The sequence below is a fragment of the Pogona vitticeps genome, chromosome 12 (assembly GCF_051106095.1).
Source record: "Pogona vitticeps strain Pit_001003342236 chromosome 12, PviZW2.1, whole genome shotgun sequence".
Classification (NCBI taxonomy): Eukaryota; Metazoa; Chordata; class Lepidosauria; order Squamata; family Agamidae; genus Pogona; species Pogona vitticeps.
The window spans coordinates 1,379,617-1,394,647 of NC_135794.1; the positions used below are offsets into that span (position 1 = coordinate 1,379,617).

The following is a 15,031-nucleotide window of genomic DNA, read 5'->3' on the forward strand; positions in this document are numbered from 1 at the left end:
GCCGTGAGAAAGGAGCCGATCCTTACAGACCTTGCTCATGGCTTCGGCGATGGAGTCCACCATGTTGCCCACCATGCCCACTTCGCTGGCCGCTTCGTTCAGGGTGACCATGATGTCGTCTACGGCCTCCTTCATCAGCTGAGCTGCTTCCGTGATGGCGTCGTGCGTGTGTGAGGCCTGGGAGACGTGAGAAAGAAACAGAGCATTGCACAACAGCTGGCTCTTCCTTTGGGGCAACAGGTCTTGAGTCCTGCCGGTCTGCGTGAGAACAGACCTGGAAATGTTTGTGTGTCTAAATGGCCTCCTTTTCTGAACCTACAAGAGTCCCGACTGAGAAAACAGGAGCCCTTCTGAAGCGTGGTGGCAGCGGCGAGATGGGCCGGGGATTCCCCCTTCTCAGACAGATTTTGTTTTGAGACTCTGTGCCATCTCTGCTCAATTACCCTCCCCCCAAAAAAACACCAAACCCAATCAACCAACCAACCAACTAACCAAAAAACCCAAGTTTTTAATGTGCTTCAAAGTGTCTGTAGCACAAGAGCATTCAAAATGTGATCACCGACACAGATCATATTTTTAGCCTTCTGACATGCCAACTGTTATTTTTTTCCTCCTCTGGAAACCTCTTCTGACAAACCAAACACACCCACCCACCCGCACCCCTATAAAGAGAGGGCCAAACCAGTAGCAGAACAAGGTAGAATAGATGTCAACCTACTTCAGGCTGAGGGTGAAAGATAAGACAAGGGACTCTTCCCCTTTGTTAAATCCCTCCTGCAAAGCCAGTTGAACAGACAAATGGCCAGCTCCTCCATCTGCCAGATTCCCATGGGCAGTAAATTTATTACGTGGGGTATTTAAAAATGCACCTTCCCCCCACTTCCAGTTTGAAGTGGCCACCACGTCTGGCGAGACCATTTCTTAGTACACCGTCCACACTTGCCATTTTTCAGATACACAAACCCAATGGCCATATGGGTAAGACTACAAAAGTTAGATAATCTGTGCAGTTAACAGGATCGCCATTGGGGAGTGGGGGGGTGGGATGAAACATTTATCTCAGATCGAAATCAACCCGAAGATATACGACTCGTGAGAGCTGGGTTTGAATCCCTGCTCGTCCATGGACCCTTCATGTGTGTGTTTGGGGTGTGGCAGCCACAATTATAACAAGGAAATGTTCAAGAAATGATGGGTTTAGGTGCCCCTGCCAGTCTCCAGGGTGGCCTACCTTGGGGTTCCCTCCCCCCTCCTTGGCGGCGTAAAGCATCTGGAGGGCCGACTCTGCCAGGGTCTTGGTCTGGTCCAAGAGGTTCATTTGCTGCTGGTGGCTCATCACTTTGGAGACCACGCCCACGGCGGCGAGGACCAGCGGCTCAAAGTAGCCGGCCAGCTGCATCACCTAAGACGGAAGAAAGAGGACCACACGGGTCATCTGCTGGAATTCTTCCTTGGAAACAAAGGCTGAGTCCACAGCTCCATGGGTAGCTGGGATGGGTGGAGAAAAAAGGTTAGACCTGAAAGGCTGGCATTTCCTGGACTCTAGAAGCAGAAGCGACAAAATGGAGACCGTCATGCACTGAGCCTATCAGGAGAAGACGAGACTCATGGGGAAAAGACTGTCATACTGGGAAAAGTGGAAGGCAGCAGGAAAAGAGGAAGACCCAATACGGGTTGGACTGACTCAATCAAGGAAGCCACAACTTTTAGTCTGCCCCTGGCCTGAAGCCATGCCTTCATTGTTGCCTCCAGAACCACAGAAAACCAAACAAACTTCTCTAGTCCATTTGGGGTGTTTTTCACTCTCCTGTAATAACGTTCCCTGACTGGAAGCAGCCGTCCGGTGGTCTCTGGGCCTCCTACCTTGTGTCCCAGTTGAGCGGCTTCCCCCCGGGCAGCTGTAGCGATGGGGTCGATCAGATGCCCGATTTCCTGGACAACGGAGGTCAGCTGCTCCTGCAGGGCCTTGGGAAGGAGAAATGAGACTGGACGGTCAGACCGCCAAAAATAGGACCCTCACCCAAAAGGTCCTCCATCGTACCAAAGATCCAGGCATCGAAAAAGAAGGTGGGAGAGCCACTCTCAAACTTAAGCAGCCCCTGCTCGCCCTGTGTCTTCCGCCCCTCGGCCTCTGAGTCCACCTCAAGTCTTAACCGAACCGGGTGCCCTTCGGGTGGACCAGACGATGCAGCTGCACTGGCTGAGGATGATGGACGTTGCAGCTCAAGGCACCTGGAGAGCGCTCGGTTGGGGGAGGACAGTTTACGGGAACCAGAGCTTTTCACCTACAAATCTCAGAATCCCCTGACATCGGTGGCCAGCATCCCAGGGAGCTGGGATATTAGAGATAGGGTGGTTTCTTCCCACCCCTCCCTACGAAAAAAACAGAAGGAAGAAGCAAAAAAGCATCCCCTAAAGGTCTCGCTCTTTCTGGACGGAACTCTCGGAAGGCTCAGGAAGGGCACGACCCTTTCTCTTCCCAATATAATGTTTAAATCCATGGAAGCTGACTCCCAGGGCATCTCGGCTGTTCTCAAAGTTTCCCCTTCATGCCAGCTTTCCTTTGCTCCTCTCTGGGACCTCCCTGTTCATTCCCCCCCCCCAAGACTGACTCCTGGGCCAGCCCCTCAGAAGGAAAAGTGGGCTTAGAAACCACTCCTGAAAAATCCTCACTCCGCCATCCGTGAAGAATCGGCATTGGCTTCGCATCTTCCTTGAACCAGCTTTGCTCATCTGGAAGCAGTGCATTGTGGGAAAATCTTCCCACTCTGTTTGCAGTGCTGGAGTTAATGGCCGCCCGTTAATTCCCTGCCCCCTCCATAAACCATACAAACTCAGACGTTGAGCTGAGCACACACACACAGAGAGAGAGAGAGGCTGAGAGGGAAGCTTTTTTCTGTCTGCACAGCGTGTCGCACCTCAATAGAAATGTCGTCCCGCGTGGCCAGGTTTTGGCTGACGGCTGCAAGGGAGGCCTGCTCGATTTCCCGGACGCACCTGTTGATCCCGTCAATGGAGGAATCACACTCCCTCTGCCCGGGAGCTTTGTCTCTGCAAGGCAAAAGGAGGCTTGTGATTAGAGATAGGATTACAAATACGAAGCGCAGTGCCACGTATGTCCATCCCATCCCAGCAGAAGCCGCCCGGTGCAGTCGCCAAGCTCCACGCAGCATGCACGTCCATTGTCAGCGACATCGCACTAACCGAGGAAGTAGCTGGGTTCTTCTCTTCCCTGCCTCCCCATGCAGCCAACCCCTCCAGCAAGGAGGTGGGATGGTGAGTCTCTCCCCTCAGCTGTTCAGTGGTCAGGTGTCAGGGGAGGTGGGGCAGACCTGGCGGGCCTACTTCAGAGGTTGGCGTGATGTTGCTGACGAAGGAACGCAAGCACTGCGTGGAGCCCGGTGAGTGGACCAGGCTGGTTCTGGGGGGAGGGGACGGACCTCTGTGGCATATGCAGTGTCGCACTTCATATCCTCAGGGATACGAATATGAAACTCCTATCTCATCTTGTGATCTCAAAGGCAGAGGGTTAAAATATCAGAACCAGCACAATTAGCCAGCCAGATAACCAACAGTGTAGGGGACCCCATGTTCTGAGTTCCAAACATGTTTTCCATTTCATTCTGACCTTATAGCCTTAAAAACAGTTAGCTGGAGATTCTCTTCCCCTTGAACACTCATCATCACACTGTTTTGGAGTTATTCTGTTTCAGTCACACCAGTAAGGATGTCCCCAACCTGAATGTTGCAGATGGAGGGAACGACCCTTCTCTGTCCATGGCGTCTCGCCTTTCCACTCTCTTGAAGCGGTGAGAAGCTCATGTCATAACCGAAGAGGCGATACGAATCAGCAATTCGCAGCACAAGACCATAAGAGTTCAGGTTGCACTTTCCCTTTTTCCCCCTTTTCCCCCCTCCTGCTTTGCAATCCTTAAAGAGTTAGTTTAGACTCACAGTATGGGGTAAAAAAGAAAAGTCATTTTTTTTCCTACAGCTGAAAGTGAGACACTATGGTTAAATATTTATTACTTTCACGACACGCAGCTGTGCTCAAGGATTCAGGAAGACTCCTTCCATGATGTGTGTGTGTAGAAAACTTTTTGTGTTAAGTGTCTGTCTGTCTGTCTGGCTAGCTAAGACTCAGGGCATACACAGGCGAACTTGGCAGGTGAAATCCAGATGAGCTTCAAACAAACTGAAAATGACATTCTCAAAACGGAGGCTATTTGGGGAACCTCAGAATTAAAAGCGAAACAAGGACGCAACTGAAGCCTTCATGGCTTAACCTCTGTGACCAAGTTCTTCCTCCACGTATTGTCTTTTGCGAGAGAACACCGGATTCTCCCAGAAGGGAAGGAGCGCAGTTTGAATGGAGAGAACCTGTTTTGCATTTAAAAGCGCTCAGGTTTCATCCTCTTTTAAAATAAACCTCAGGAAAAAGGTAGTGGGATTGGATCCCTTGCTGGGTGTCTCCCAGTCAGAGAACAGAAAACTGGGGTACACAGACCGCCAGTCAGCCGGGGCAAAGGCCGACCCCTCTCTGTTTCTAGGCACAGGGCCTTTTCAGTGGTGGCCCCAGCGTCCTTGCTGAAAGCAGATTTTCTTTGTTCTCACCTCTGTCTTCTACCCGTCTTTGAATGAGACCCTCTCCTAAAGCAAATGATGGTAACAGAGGAAGCAACCTGGGTGTATTCCCATGTTGCTGACCGGCATAAAGATATAATTAAAAGGGAAAAAAAGAGAGTAAGAGGCGAGGCAGACCTAATGGAAGTGATGAGGCTCTTAATGGACTCGGACACCGTGTGCGAATGTCCAGCCAGGATGGACCACGTCGACGGGTCCTTGGGGTTGATGGCCAGCGAGCGGGCTGTCTTGATCAAGGACGAGGAACTCTCCAGCATCGTCCGGGCTGCGGTCAGGATGGGTTCTTGAGCACGAGAGCCCTGGAGAAAATGAGGGGTCCGGTTACTTCCGTTGCGATTCCTGGGCTTTGGAAGCAAAATGCTACAAATAACGATTCTCTCCTTTTGGGAGGTAACTGATTTTTAAAGGTATATCTAGAGTGTGTGTGTGTTTGTGTTTGTCTCCATGATCTGCTATTCCCACGCACAAGCCAAGTTTCTATCCTTACAAACCAGGATTGAATCACAGATCAATAACCTGGTTTTGAGGAGGATTCCCCCAACGGCCATTCCCCTTACAAGGGACTCCCAGGGAAAGAGGATTGCCCATGTCGGGTTGTCGTGTAGCTGAAGGTGGGACATGATGGGTGAGGTCAAGGAGCCTCCTAGTTCCTAAGAAAAGCAGAACGGTCAAGCTAAGCTGCCGTGAATGAACTCGTAACCTCTATTTTCATTTATCTCTGGGATGAGCGACAACAGGGCCATCAAGAAAGGGCTGGGCTACCACTCCCATCTACCCTTGCTTGTGTGGCCAGTTGTGGGGGGACGATGGGAGTTGTAATCCAAACTCACGGTTTCTCACCCACTCTTAATTTATCCAAATGCTAAAAACCTCAAGTTCCAGTAAACTAAGGAAGGGCTCGGAGTTCTGTTTGTGGAAACCCTTCATTTACCTCCGCGCTGATCTGGGCCGGGATGCTAACGAACTCAGGGTTTGACGCAAAGGCCGTTAAGTTCTCCACAGCTTCAATCAATGGGGCTGTGGCGATCCGGCACTTATTACGGTTGTCTTCGGAGAAATCCCCATCTAAGGCCTAAGAGGAAAACAAGAAAATGGGGTTCAGATTTTTAAAAAAAGGACAGAGAAAGAGAGAAAGATGAAAAAAAGCAATTTATGATAGCTTCAGGAGATGATTGAGGCAGCCTGCTTTCTTCCCCCGTCTGGGACTGCGAGGATCAGGAGACTTCTGGGGTGGGGTGGGTGTGGGGGGGAACACGGAGGGGGTCAAGGTTCAAACCAGATCCCAGAAATGGAACATTTTGGGGTTGCGGCTCCTAGAAACGCTCAGTCAGCAAACACAACGAACTGCACAAGATCAGTAAAACGAATTGATAAAAAACAGTTCTGTTTAGGTCGGTTGATTACCACCACAAAACTTTCTTCTAATATGAGGGTGGTTTTTGTTTTGTTTTTATGTGTTCATTTTTAAAACTTGTTTGTATACTCATGTTATTTTTTTGGAAGCCACTCCAGAGCAGTGACCGGTCCACTAAATAAGTGAGGTATAAGTCTACGCAAACAAAAAAACAAACAATAGATGGATGGATAATACTGAGAGATCTCTCAAATAAATGTCAGAGACCCCCAAGGATGGAGAAGTTCTCTCCTGAGGCTATCCCACGTTTTCTCACTTTCTGGAACTTCTAATTTTTCTCACAAAAGAGAGAGGAACATCCTGTAACTGTGTGTTGGTTTTTTTAAAAATAATAAAAAAACAAAACGAAAACGAAAACAAAACTCCAGGGATGGGTAAGGATTGAATGCTGACGAAGACTGGCTTGCCCGTTAACTCCCCCCCCCGAAAGGTTCTCCATACAGTACCTTGATGGTTTTCACCAGGTTGGCCGTGCTGTTGGCCACCTCTTTGGCAGACTGGACAAAGTGCCGCTTGGCCACCGGGTTGGCGGTCTTGGACGACGCGAGGCGGCAGGCGTTGCAGAGGGCGGAGGTGTGCTTGGCCACAATGGTGGCGGCTGACAAGACCTAGGAAGCGGAAGAAACCGTCACGGAGCTGAGAGGGCAGGTTAGGGGGGCCAAACGGCTTGGCAGGCAGAGGTTCCCCGGGTCAACCCCAGACATCTCTCCTTAGGAGAGCCTTCAAGGAACAAAGCAGCCCAAACACATCTTCAGGATTGGAATGTGTCTGCAAAACTCATTTTTGCCCATAATTCCTTCAATGTTCTTAATTTATGATTTCTTTTTTTGTTGGTTTGATTTCTTATTAAGGTTTAATTTCAGCATCTGTTACCGACCCAGAATAGTGTTTTGCAACTAATGAGGCAGTATATAAACTTATGACATTTCTGAAATAAATACCATACATGGCCAGTAAGAAACCAAGCCTATCCTTGAAACAAGCAGGGGGATTTTTTTTTGCATGCTCCAGGCCCAAAACCTCTGGTAACTTTTCTTCTGTGCCACTTAGGCACCAGATTCTGCTCCATCCCTGGAAACTGGGGAGGCCTCCAGCTGTTTCCAGTGGGGGGGGAAATCCATTTCAGACTTTACTCTGAACTTTAACAGCATTGTTACTCCCTGCCTTTGGAAATAACATTCAGCACCCTGGACAGCAGCTACAGCATCCAGACTAAAACATGGAGGCTGCTCACTCCCCCTGTGAAACCGGAGAGGCTCATCCGCTCCCTTGGTTCTCGGCCGTGCAACCGTGTCCAGATCATAGCTAGGAAATGTCCTTTTTCTTCAGGACAACCCCCAGCATCCACTGAGCCAACCCCCCCCCCCCAGCATCCAGGGAGCATTACCTGGGATGGGCTGCTCGTGGGATCCACTAGATTCTGACAAGCCATCTGGATAGCCTGATTGGCCCTGGCAAACTGGATGGGATCCACCAGGCCTTGCTGCCCAGCTTGGCTGTTGGGATCCGAGATGCCAACCAGATAGGCAGCCTAGACAAAAGCAAAGACAACGTCACTCTCCCAAAAGGCCCAGAAAAAATGAATCCTGGCCATTCTGGATCACACGGGTTAAAAAAGCTTGGACTTGGAAAAGTTACAACTCAGGGGAATAACTTTTCCAAGCACTGGATCATCCCGTACAGAAAGCAGAGGGTTGCGGTCTGTAAACCAACACACTTTGTAGAGAAAAAATAATTTCTGCCTCCTGATTACAGGCATAGGAAACGCAAAAGGCATTGTTCACAAAACTGGCCTAATGCTAGTCTGCACATCATTTATGGCTGGGGTTTTAATGTCCCAGGTCTGAGTCACCACAGGTGAAGAGGATGATGGGGCTGGGTTTGGCCCTCCATTAGAGAGATGCTTTAGGCCAACAAGGGCTACTTGGAGCAACATCACGAGCCGTCCAGCACAAACTCCACCGAAACAGCACTCCGGCGATTCCCAAATGCCACCCTTTGGGTTACACGTCCACCCGATTTGTTCCAACTTCTTAAAACATGCATGGAAGCTCAGCCTCTCAGTCTGTTGATACAGAGGAAGCGGCTTCCCGGTTTTAGCAACCCGAGACTCACCTGAGCAGCTGCTTCCGTGAGACCACAGAGGGCCTTCGAAGCCACCCCGACACACTCGCCAAAGACGGGAAGGTCGCCGGTTTTGGCGTTCTGAGAAATCCCGGCCATCGCCTCCCCAAGCACCTTCAGGGGGTGGGGGTGGGGAAAAGGATTTGAGAGAAATCTCTGAGCACACTCTACAGTTGAACAGTTACTGCTACTACAGAGAATGATTTTAGCAGACACACAATACTTCTTGGATCGGCTCCTCTCCAGTGACCTGATGCTTACTGGACTTAAGAGTTGTCTTGTTGCATCGTGTTTTTGCTACTGCTGTGGGCCAGCAGCAGGCCAGATGTTCAAGGGCTGCACCGTGGCATGCCCATGTTCCATGCAGGGTTTGGAAGGGGCCACCCACAACATCCCTGATGGGTCGCCAGCCAGCCTCTGCTGATCAAACCTCCCAAGGCAACCTCCAGGAAGGAGTTCTCCTAATATCTTAGCCAAAATGGGCATCCTTCCTTTACAACCCATTTTACAGTAGACTTGGAAGGATCCGGACTCGAAGATCCAGAGGGTCCCTTCCAGCTCTGCCGTTCCAAGACTCTACGGCAGCCCTAAATATTTCCCAGTGCTGCGGCTCACCAGGACAAACATGCACAAGAGGAAGAACGATGGACTACCTTTGAGTTTTCCATGACCCCTTCAATGCAGTCGAAATACGAGAGGTCGCTCACAGGTTCGTTAGGGCTTTCCAGCATTCCTCTAATGGTCTAGAAGGAGACAAGGACACGATCACTGATTTGTCACACCACTAAACCCCCAGGTTTCTTGGTGCACTGGATCGGGACGCTGGTGTGCCCCAGAGTCCAGCTTTAAACTGCCCTCCCCTCCCACCTAGCACCTTCCGGATCCGACCCTCAGCCCTCCGAGAGCCCCCTGGGTTTGCGGACTTCCGCCTGCTGAAAACACACCACGGCATTTGCATGTTGCCGGCTGCTCCACAGTGTCGTCTATCTGTGTATTTCTCTCCGCTCAAAAGCCTCCAGAGTCTTTGCACCTTGTTGCTTGCTACCATACGCGTTTTTTAAAAATTCTAAATACTTTCTAAATATTTTGTCATGATTTTGCATGGACATGGTGCCCAGATCGTATATCTAATACCTACTTTGGTCTTAGGATGCTAGATAGACCACGCACATGGTATTTATTGATTATTAAAGCAGAAAACTCCAAACTCTTCATGAATAAACAGACGGTATGCCATAACTCTTCATACAACATTGCCCGCAATTAGCATTTATATTTATTTCTCCAGACGTGAATGCCAGCAAACTGCAGAACTGCCGTCGGGTATTTATATAAATATGCACAGACTTAAGACTGAAGGCTCAAATAAATTCAAAGAACTGGTTACAGCATTTTGTCTGTGATTCATCCAGGATGAAAGAGTTCTAAAGAACTTCAGAGCATATACATTTTTGAGGCGTTTCTCCTGGTCATAATAAAGGCCTTGCTTTCTTGCTGATTTGGGTTTCAAAGAGTTCTGGCTTAGTTTTCACAGCCTGGTCTGGATTTGTTGTGAGGAATTCTGGCCAATCCGGGTCTGGAGCTCCCCGGTTGCCACCTGAACTACCCTATCAGCTTCCCTGACCATTGCACCAACTGACCCCAAACGAAACAACCTGAGCCTGTGAGGGAACGATAAAACCCCAGGGGGCTTCAGCGTTTGGCCCCCAGTTAGGGCAACCTGCCCCTGCTGAGAGGATGCCACTGGCATTTTGCACTATTAAGACACCACCTTGATTTTATCCCGGATAGGCTCAACGCAAAAAGGCAGGACAGAAGCCATTAAAAAAATGGCAAAGGATTTTTCCTCCCCGCACGGCTTCTGTGGATCTTGACCCCTGCCTTGTCTGGAGGAGGCCGTGGCCTTTGGCTTGAGGCCGGCACTACCTGGGGGCTTCTTATGTCCCAAATCAGAGAAGCCAAGCAAGGAGAGATAAACCCGCAACTAAGCCGCGGTGTTACCTCCAGTTCCCGGAGAGCGTTGTCACACTCCTTCTGCCCCGGGGCTTGCTGAGTACACAAGGTGATCAGCTGGTTTATACTCTCCGTCACGGCCCTGCAAAGAAAGGCAGGCAGGCGCTTTGACAGGGGCCGAGTAGATGAGAGACAGACCCACGGTTCGATTCTAAGGCAAGGCCTCACCTCCAGAGCCCACCCCGGCGGATCCTCTCGTTAAAGCACTCTTGACAAGCCCCCGAAGGACCATCAAGACTTCCTCCAGGTGCCGGTTGGAAGTCCCTCCGGTGGAGTTTTGGAAATGGACCCCGTCACGCCGGAGCTACGACAGTAACTCAGACCTGCCCCCCCCCGTGTTCTCTTCTTGAACATGGACCACCTCAGAGGCATGTTCCTCTTTTTTTTTTTAAACCCTCTTCTTCCTCCAGTGGGTTTTGTTTCTTTTGGTTAACCAGGAGGAGAAGGCCCAAAGGTTCTCCAAGAGTTTTGCTTTTGTAGGACACGACCCAGCCTTGAACCTACGGGGAGATTTTTGTTGGCTTCTGCTGAGAAAGAATTTGGCGCAGCCAGTGTAAACTTTCCCCGTTTTTTTAAAAATCACAACTTGGAGCAAACGAGGTCCTTTCTGGTTTTGGAAAAAGGACAAAAAGCAAAACAGCTGCTCTTTTTTTTGGACATGAGACTTGCTCAGCACCAAAAACAGACCTTAGTCTCCTCAACAGGGACCCCTCCAAAACTGAGATGACTTTCTGAGCAAAAGAAAGAAAGAAAGAAAGAAAGAAAGAAAGAAAGAAAGAAAGAAAGAAAGAAAGAAAGAAACCCCACCTCTGGTGCTGACCATTGGAAAAGTTACTCTTCTGGGCTAATAACAATCATAACTACGCACTGTCAAGTCAATTCTGACTCATGGCAATCCTTTCCAGGATTTTCTCTCCTCCCCTTCTGAGATGCACCGTCGGGAATCGAATTCACACCATCTGACTCTGCGGCTAGATACCTAAACTGCTGAGCTATCCAGCCGGCTTGACTCTTCCTAAGGACCACCCGGCAAACACCGCAGCCGGCACAGTCATCGGCTAGATGCTTTCCAAAGTGCCCGAGAGCGAGCCTCCCTAACCTTTGCAAAAGCAGGCCCCAGGTCTGTCTTTACCTTGCAGCCGCTGCTAAGAGATTCTTGGCGTTAGGAGCACCAGGATCCACCGAGAGAGACTTGGCCGCCAGAAGCAGCTTGCTGGAAGCCATGGAGATGTTTTTGAGGTTCCCGATGACCTGGATCTGGTCCTCTTTCGTCTGCCGGGGCCAAAGGAGAAACACCACCCCGTGAACTCAAAAGCACAGACTGGGGAGGAGGAGGAGGCGGCCGCCGGGGTGCCCAAAGCCACCTCTGCGGGTCTCCCGGGCATCTCTAGAGAGAGCCGCTCGGCTTGTTTAGGGCAGCACAGGCAGCGGCAGCCGCTTCCGAGAAGCTTCCCGGGAGCCCACCGGGCAGTCGCCCTGATGCTTCGACAATGAGCCCCTTCTTCCCATACGGAAAGGGGGGAGAGGGAGGCTTTGCAGTGACTTGTTCAACAAGGCTTCTGTTGGCCGGCCTGTCTCTGCCTGGCACAGCCAACAGGTCGCTGCATCGTGGATAGAAAAGCAGCTTTTCTCTCTCTTTTTTCTTTTGCTCAGCACTCCAGAGGACCAGAGGAGGTCTTAACTAGCCTGTCTCTTCTACAAGGACGGGCAAAAGTGGCCCAGCCGGGGGAGGGGGGCAGGTGGGGGGCATCCCAGCCACACCAGCCCTAGATAAGGAGGGAAGAGTTGCTTGGTTTCGGTCATGATCTTCCGGCAGCCCAAGAAAGCTACTGGTTTGGGGCAACCCACCCGTGGCTTTCAATAGAGGGTCCCGAATGGCTTGCGAAGAAGGTAGCCGACTCCGCCTTTCGCTGGCCGCAAGCGGATGAAAGCACCTCACCTGAGCTTGACCAGCCATCTCGATCCCGGCGTCGAGGAACTCATCGAAATCCTCGCTGAACTTCCCGGAGGCGGCCGCCAGCTCCCCGCTCTGGCCCCGCGTGGCGTGCACGACTTCCCCGGCCGACTGGTTCAGATCCGCCGCCGCTTGGTTGAGCTCGCTCTGCGCCTCTTGGAAGGATTTTGAACTGGGAGGCAGCTGTGAGCACACAGTTGATTTTTTTGTTTGGTCACAAGGAAGTTCTACATGATTATTTATTTTTTCTAACTAGCCCCACCTAGCTGCATGGCATTTTAAGGGAGCATAAGGCCACAGGTCCCTGCCCCGAGGTGCTTACAGATTACACAATGCCAAATGAAGGCAGACCGAAAGACAGAAAGGACAGGGGAATTATTTCAGAGATATGTAGACTTAGATTTGGTTATAGGAGAGGACCACGCTACCTGTGGGCATCAGTCCCGAGTCCCTCCTGTGGCCACTGAAAAATGTGAGACACTATCAAACACTAAACATGACACGGTCTCTGGCTCCCTCTAGTGGTCAATTCTGCTAAATACACCCTGGAAATACATGAAGATGTATTTCTGGGTTTTAAAATTTTAATATTTAAAGGAGGCAGAGAAATGAATCAGCAGATACTGATCCCACAGAGTAGGGGGTCCTAATGTAGTGGGAGAGTAAGTACTCAGTGTTGGAAAAGTTACTACTCTGAACTGCACACACACCGCAGCCAGCTTTGGTATCAGCCTATGCTAGCTAGGATTCTGGTATCTGTGGGTCAGAAAACAGGAACTTTTTCTGGCCCTGCAGGCACTGAAGTGATGTGCCAAACCAAATGAGGTGCTTGGTCTCCAGTCTTTTCGAAATCTTGTCTAGGAAAAGAAGCATTTCCCAAGTCTGCCTGAAACAAACAGGGCCTTGACACGTTTACGTGTCTTACCCCCAGTTTTCCATTTTTATACATTTCTACATTCTAGTTCCATTGTCTCATTTCTAGAAAACTCATGATCATGATGGCAGCAGTGACGGTAACGACGACCACGGTAAGTGACAACAACAGCCCCAACTTTGGAAGCCGCTCACCGATTCTACCAGCAGCTTCTTGCTGGACTCGCCGATGCTCTTCAGGGCCACGTCCACGTCCTTTTGGCCCGGGAGGCAGTTCACACAGTTGTTCAACGAGTGCGAAACCGCCTTGGCCACCTTTTGGGGAGACACACATTGGGAAGGAGAAACCAGGCTAAGACAACCTCCTCTAGCTGACCGTGCGTGGGTCACAACCGTCCACCTATAAGCAAGCCTGTGGCTCGATATTCCCCCCCACCCAAGTGTCTGCGTTGAATCAAAAAATGCTCACGCTGAAAGCAACCTGTTCGTCTTCAACATGTCATAACACTTTTTAAAAAAGGGGTGGGTGGGTTTTTTTGGTCATAGAGATAAATGCTGACTCTGGAAAATTCAACAGAAATAAAAGGGAGGAAAAAGACTTACCTACACAAGAGTAGTAAGGAAGACAGGTAAAAAAAAAAGGCCACTACATCTGCTCAAACACAGTTGCAAATGGAAATCAAGTGTTTTTATAGGGACAAATCCAGTTTTTAGTGTCATCTGGATCGCAGTGGGGTTCACACTAGTTTTGAGTAAGTCCCATTTATTTTGGTGGGTCTACTCTACTGGGACTAATGACTGGATTTATTCCATAGGAATGAAGACAAAAACTGCATTCGGAAAGAGTTAGGGTGAAGGAGGAGTTTTGTTTTTTTTTTTGCCAGGAGGTGGGAAATTCTAGACGCCACCAGAACTGCAACAGAAAGAAGGGGAAATGGACCCAAACCCATCAGGAGTTTCCTTTCTATTCCCGTTTTGGAAGGGGTTGACTAGATGGCCCCTGGGAATCCCTTCCCGGCGTGCCATTTGAGGATGCTACGAGGAAGCCCTCACCTGGGCCAGCCTCTGCTGGCTTTCGGCGTCGCCAGGAGCCACCAAAGCCTGCTTGGCTTCCTGGATGAGCATCGCGGAGCCTTCCATCACGTCCCGCGCAGAGTCCAACATGGCGCGTGCCGCCGCCGGGTCGCTCGTCGATGCTGCGACGCCCCGGGCGGCTTGAGCCAAAGTCTTCAGGGCCTGCGCCGTCTCCCTCGCGGCCACACCTGGATCAAGAGTTGGCAGAACCTTTTGTTAAAAATGCGCCACGTGTGCCACCCAACCACGGCCCCCTTCCAGTGTCACCAAACAGCAAAGCATTCCTTTAAATAGAGAGTATAAATGAGTCACAGCTTTGCCAGAGGACCCCTGTGCTCCTAAAAAGCTTGCTGGAGACATCTGCAGAAGGAGGAGGAGGGAAAAAACAGCAATGCTCCGTCTTCTATATCTTGGGCAGAACTGATTTCTCATCCAGAACACAGTCTTATTTCTGGGAAAGACATAATGCATAAGAACTGAAGGCTGAAAACAGAACTGTTGATCGTGGCAAGAAAGGAGAGAGAGAGAGAGACTATAAGGACCATCTTCTGAACTAACTAACTAACTAACTAACTAACTAACTAACTAACTAACTAACTAACTAACTAACTAACTAACTAACTAACTAACTAACTAACTAACTAACTAACTAACTAACTAATTTCCTTCCTTGCTTGCTTCCTTCCTTCCCCCTTTCTCTCTTTTCCTGTCTTTCTTACTTCCCCCTCTCTCCTTCCTGACATTTCTCCTGAGATGCCTTTCAGTTTTAGGATATGTTCGGACGCAGGGCCCAGAGAAAAATCAGAAAAATCAGACCGAGGCCTTCCTTCAGGACATGCCCCAACTCCCTAGGATTCCAGCTGTTTCTACAGCGTGTAACCCTCGAGATGGTTTTAAACATCTGTTTCCTTCAGCCCTGCTCATTCCAGTTTGGA

The 15,031-nt window shown here is 50.0% G+C and overlaps 1 protein-coding gene across 5 annotated transcripts in view; it reads right to left on the reverse strand.

The window, feature by feature from the left end:
* The window catches only part of TLN2 (talin 2), a 116,116-nt gene that overhangs the window by 20,795 nt on the left and 80,290 nt on the right, over positions 1-15,031 (reverse strand). For all 5 annotated transcript variants that reach the window (XM_072982279.2, XM_072982280.2, XM_078381213.1 and 2 more), the window contains exons 27-41: positions 14,076-14,284; positions 13,218-13,337; positions 12,135-12,332; positions 11,328-11,467; positions 10,184-10,277; positions 8,836-8,925; positions 8,174-8,296; positions 7,446-7,589; positions 6,505-6,666; positions 5,576-5,716; positions 4,762-4,943; positions 2,919-3,051; positions 1,864-1,965; positions 1,232-1,402; positions 31-177 (exon numbers count right to left, since the gene is read on the reverse strand). In XM_072982279.2, coding sequence (XP_072838380.2) covers positions 31-177; positions 1,232-1,402; positions 1,864-1,965; positions 2,919-3,051; positions 4,762-4,943; positions 5,576-5,716; positions 6,505-6,666; positions 7,446-7,589; positions 8,174-8,296; positions 8,836-8,925; positions 10,184-10,277; positions 11,328-11,467; positions 12,135-12,332; positions 13,218-13,337; positions 14,076-14,284 — 2,156 coding nt within the window. The remainder of the gene's footprint in view (positions 1-30; positions 178-1,231; positions 1,403-1,863; positions 1,966-2,918; positions 3,052-4,761; positions 4,944-5,575; positions 5,717-6,504; positions 6,667-7,445; positions 7,590-8,173; positions 8,297-8,835; positions 8,926-10,183; positions 10,278-11,327; positions 11,468-12,134; positions 12,333-13,217; positions 13,338-14,075; positions 14,285-15,031) is intronic.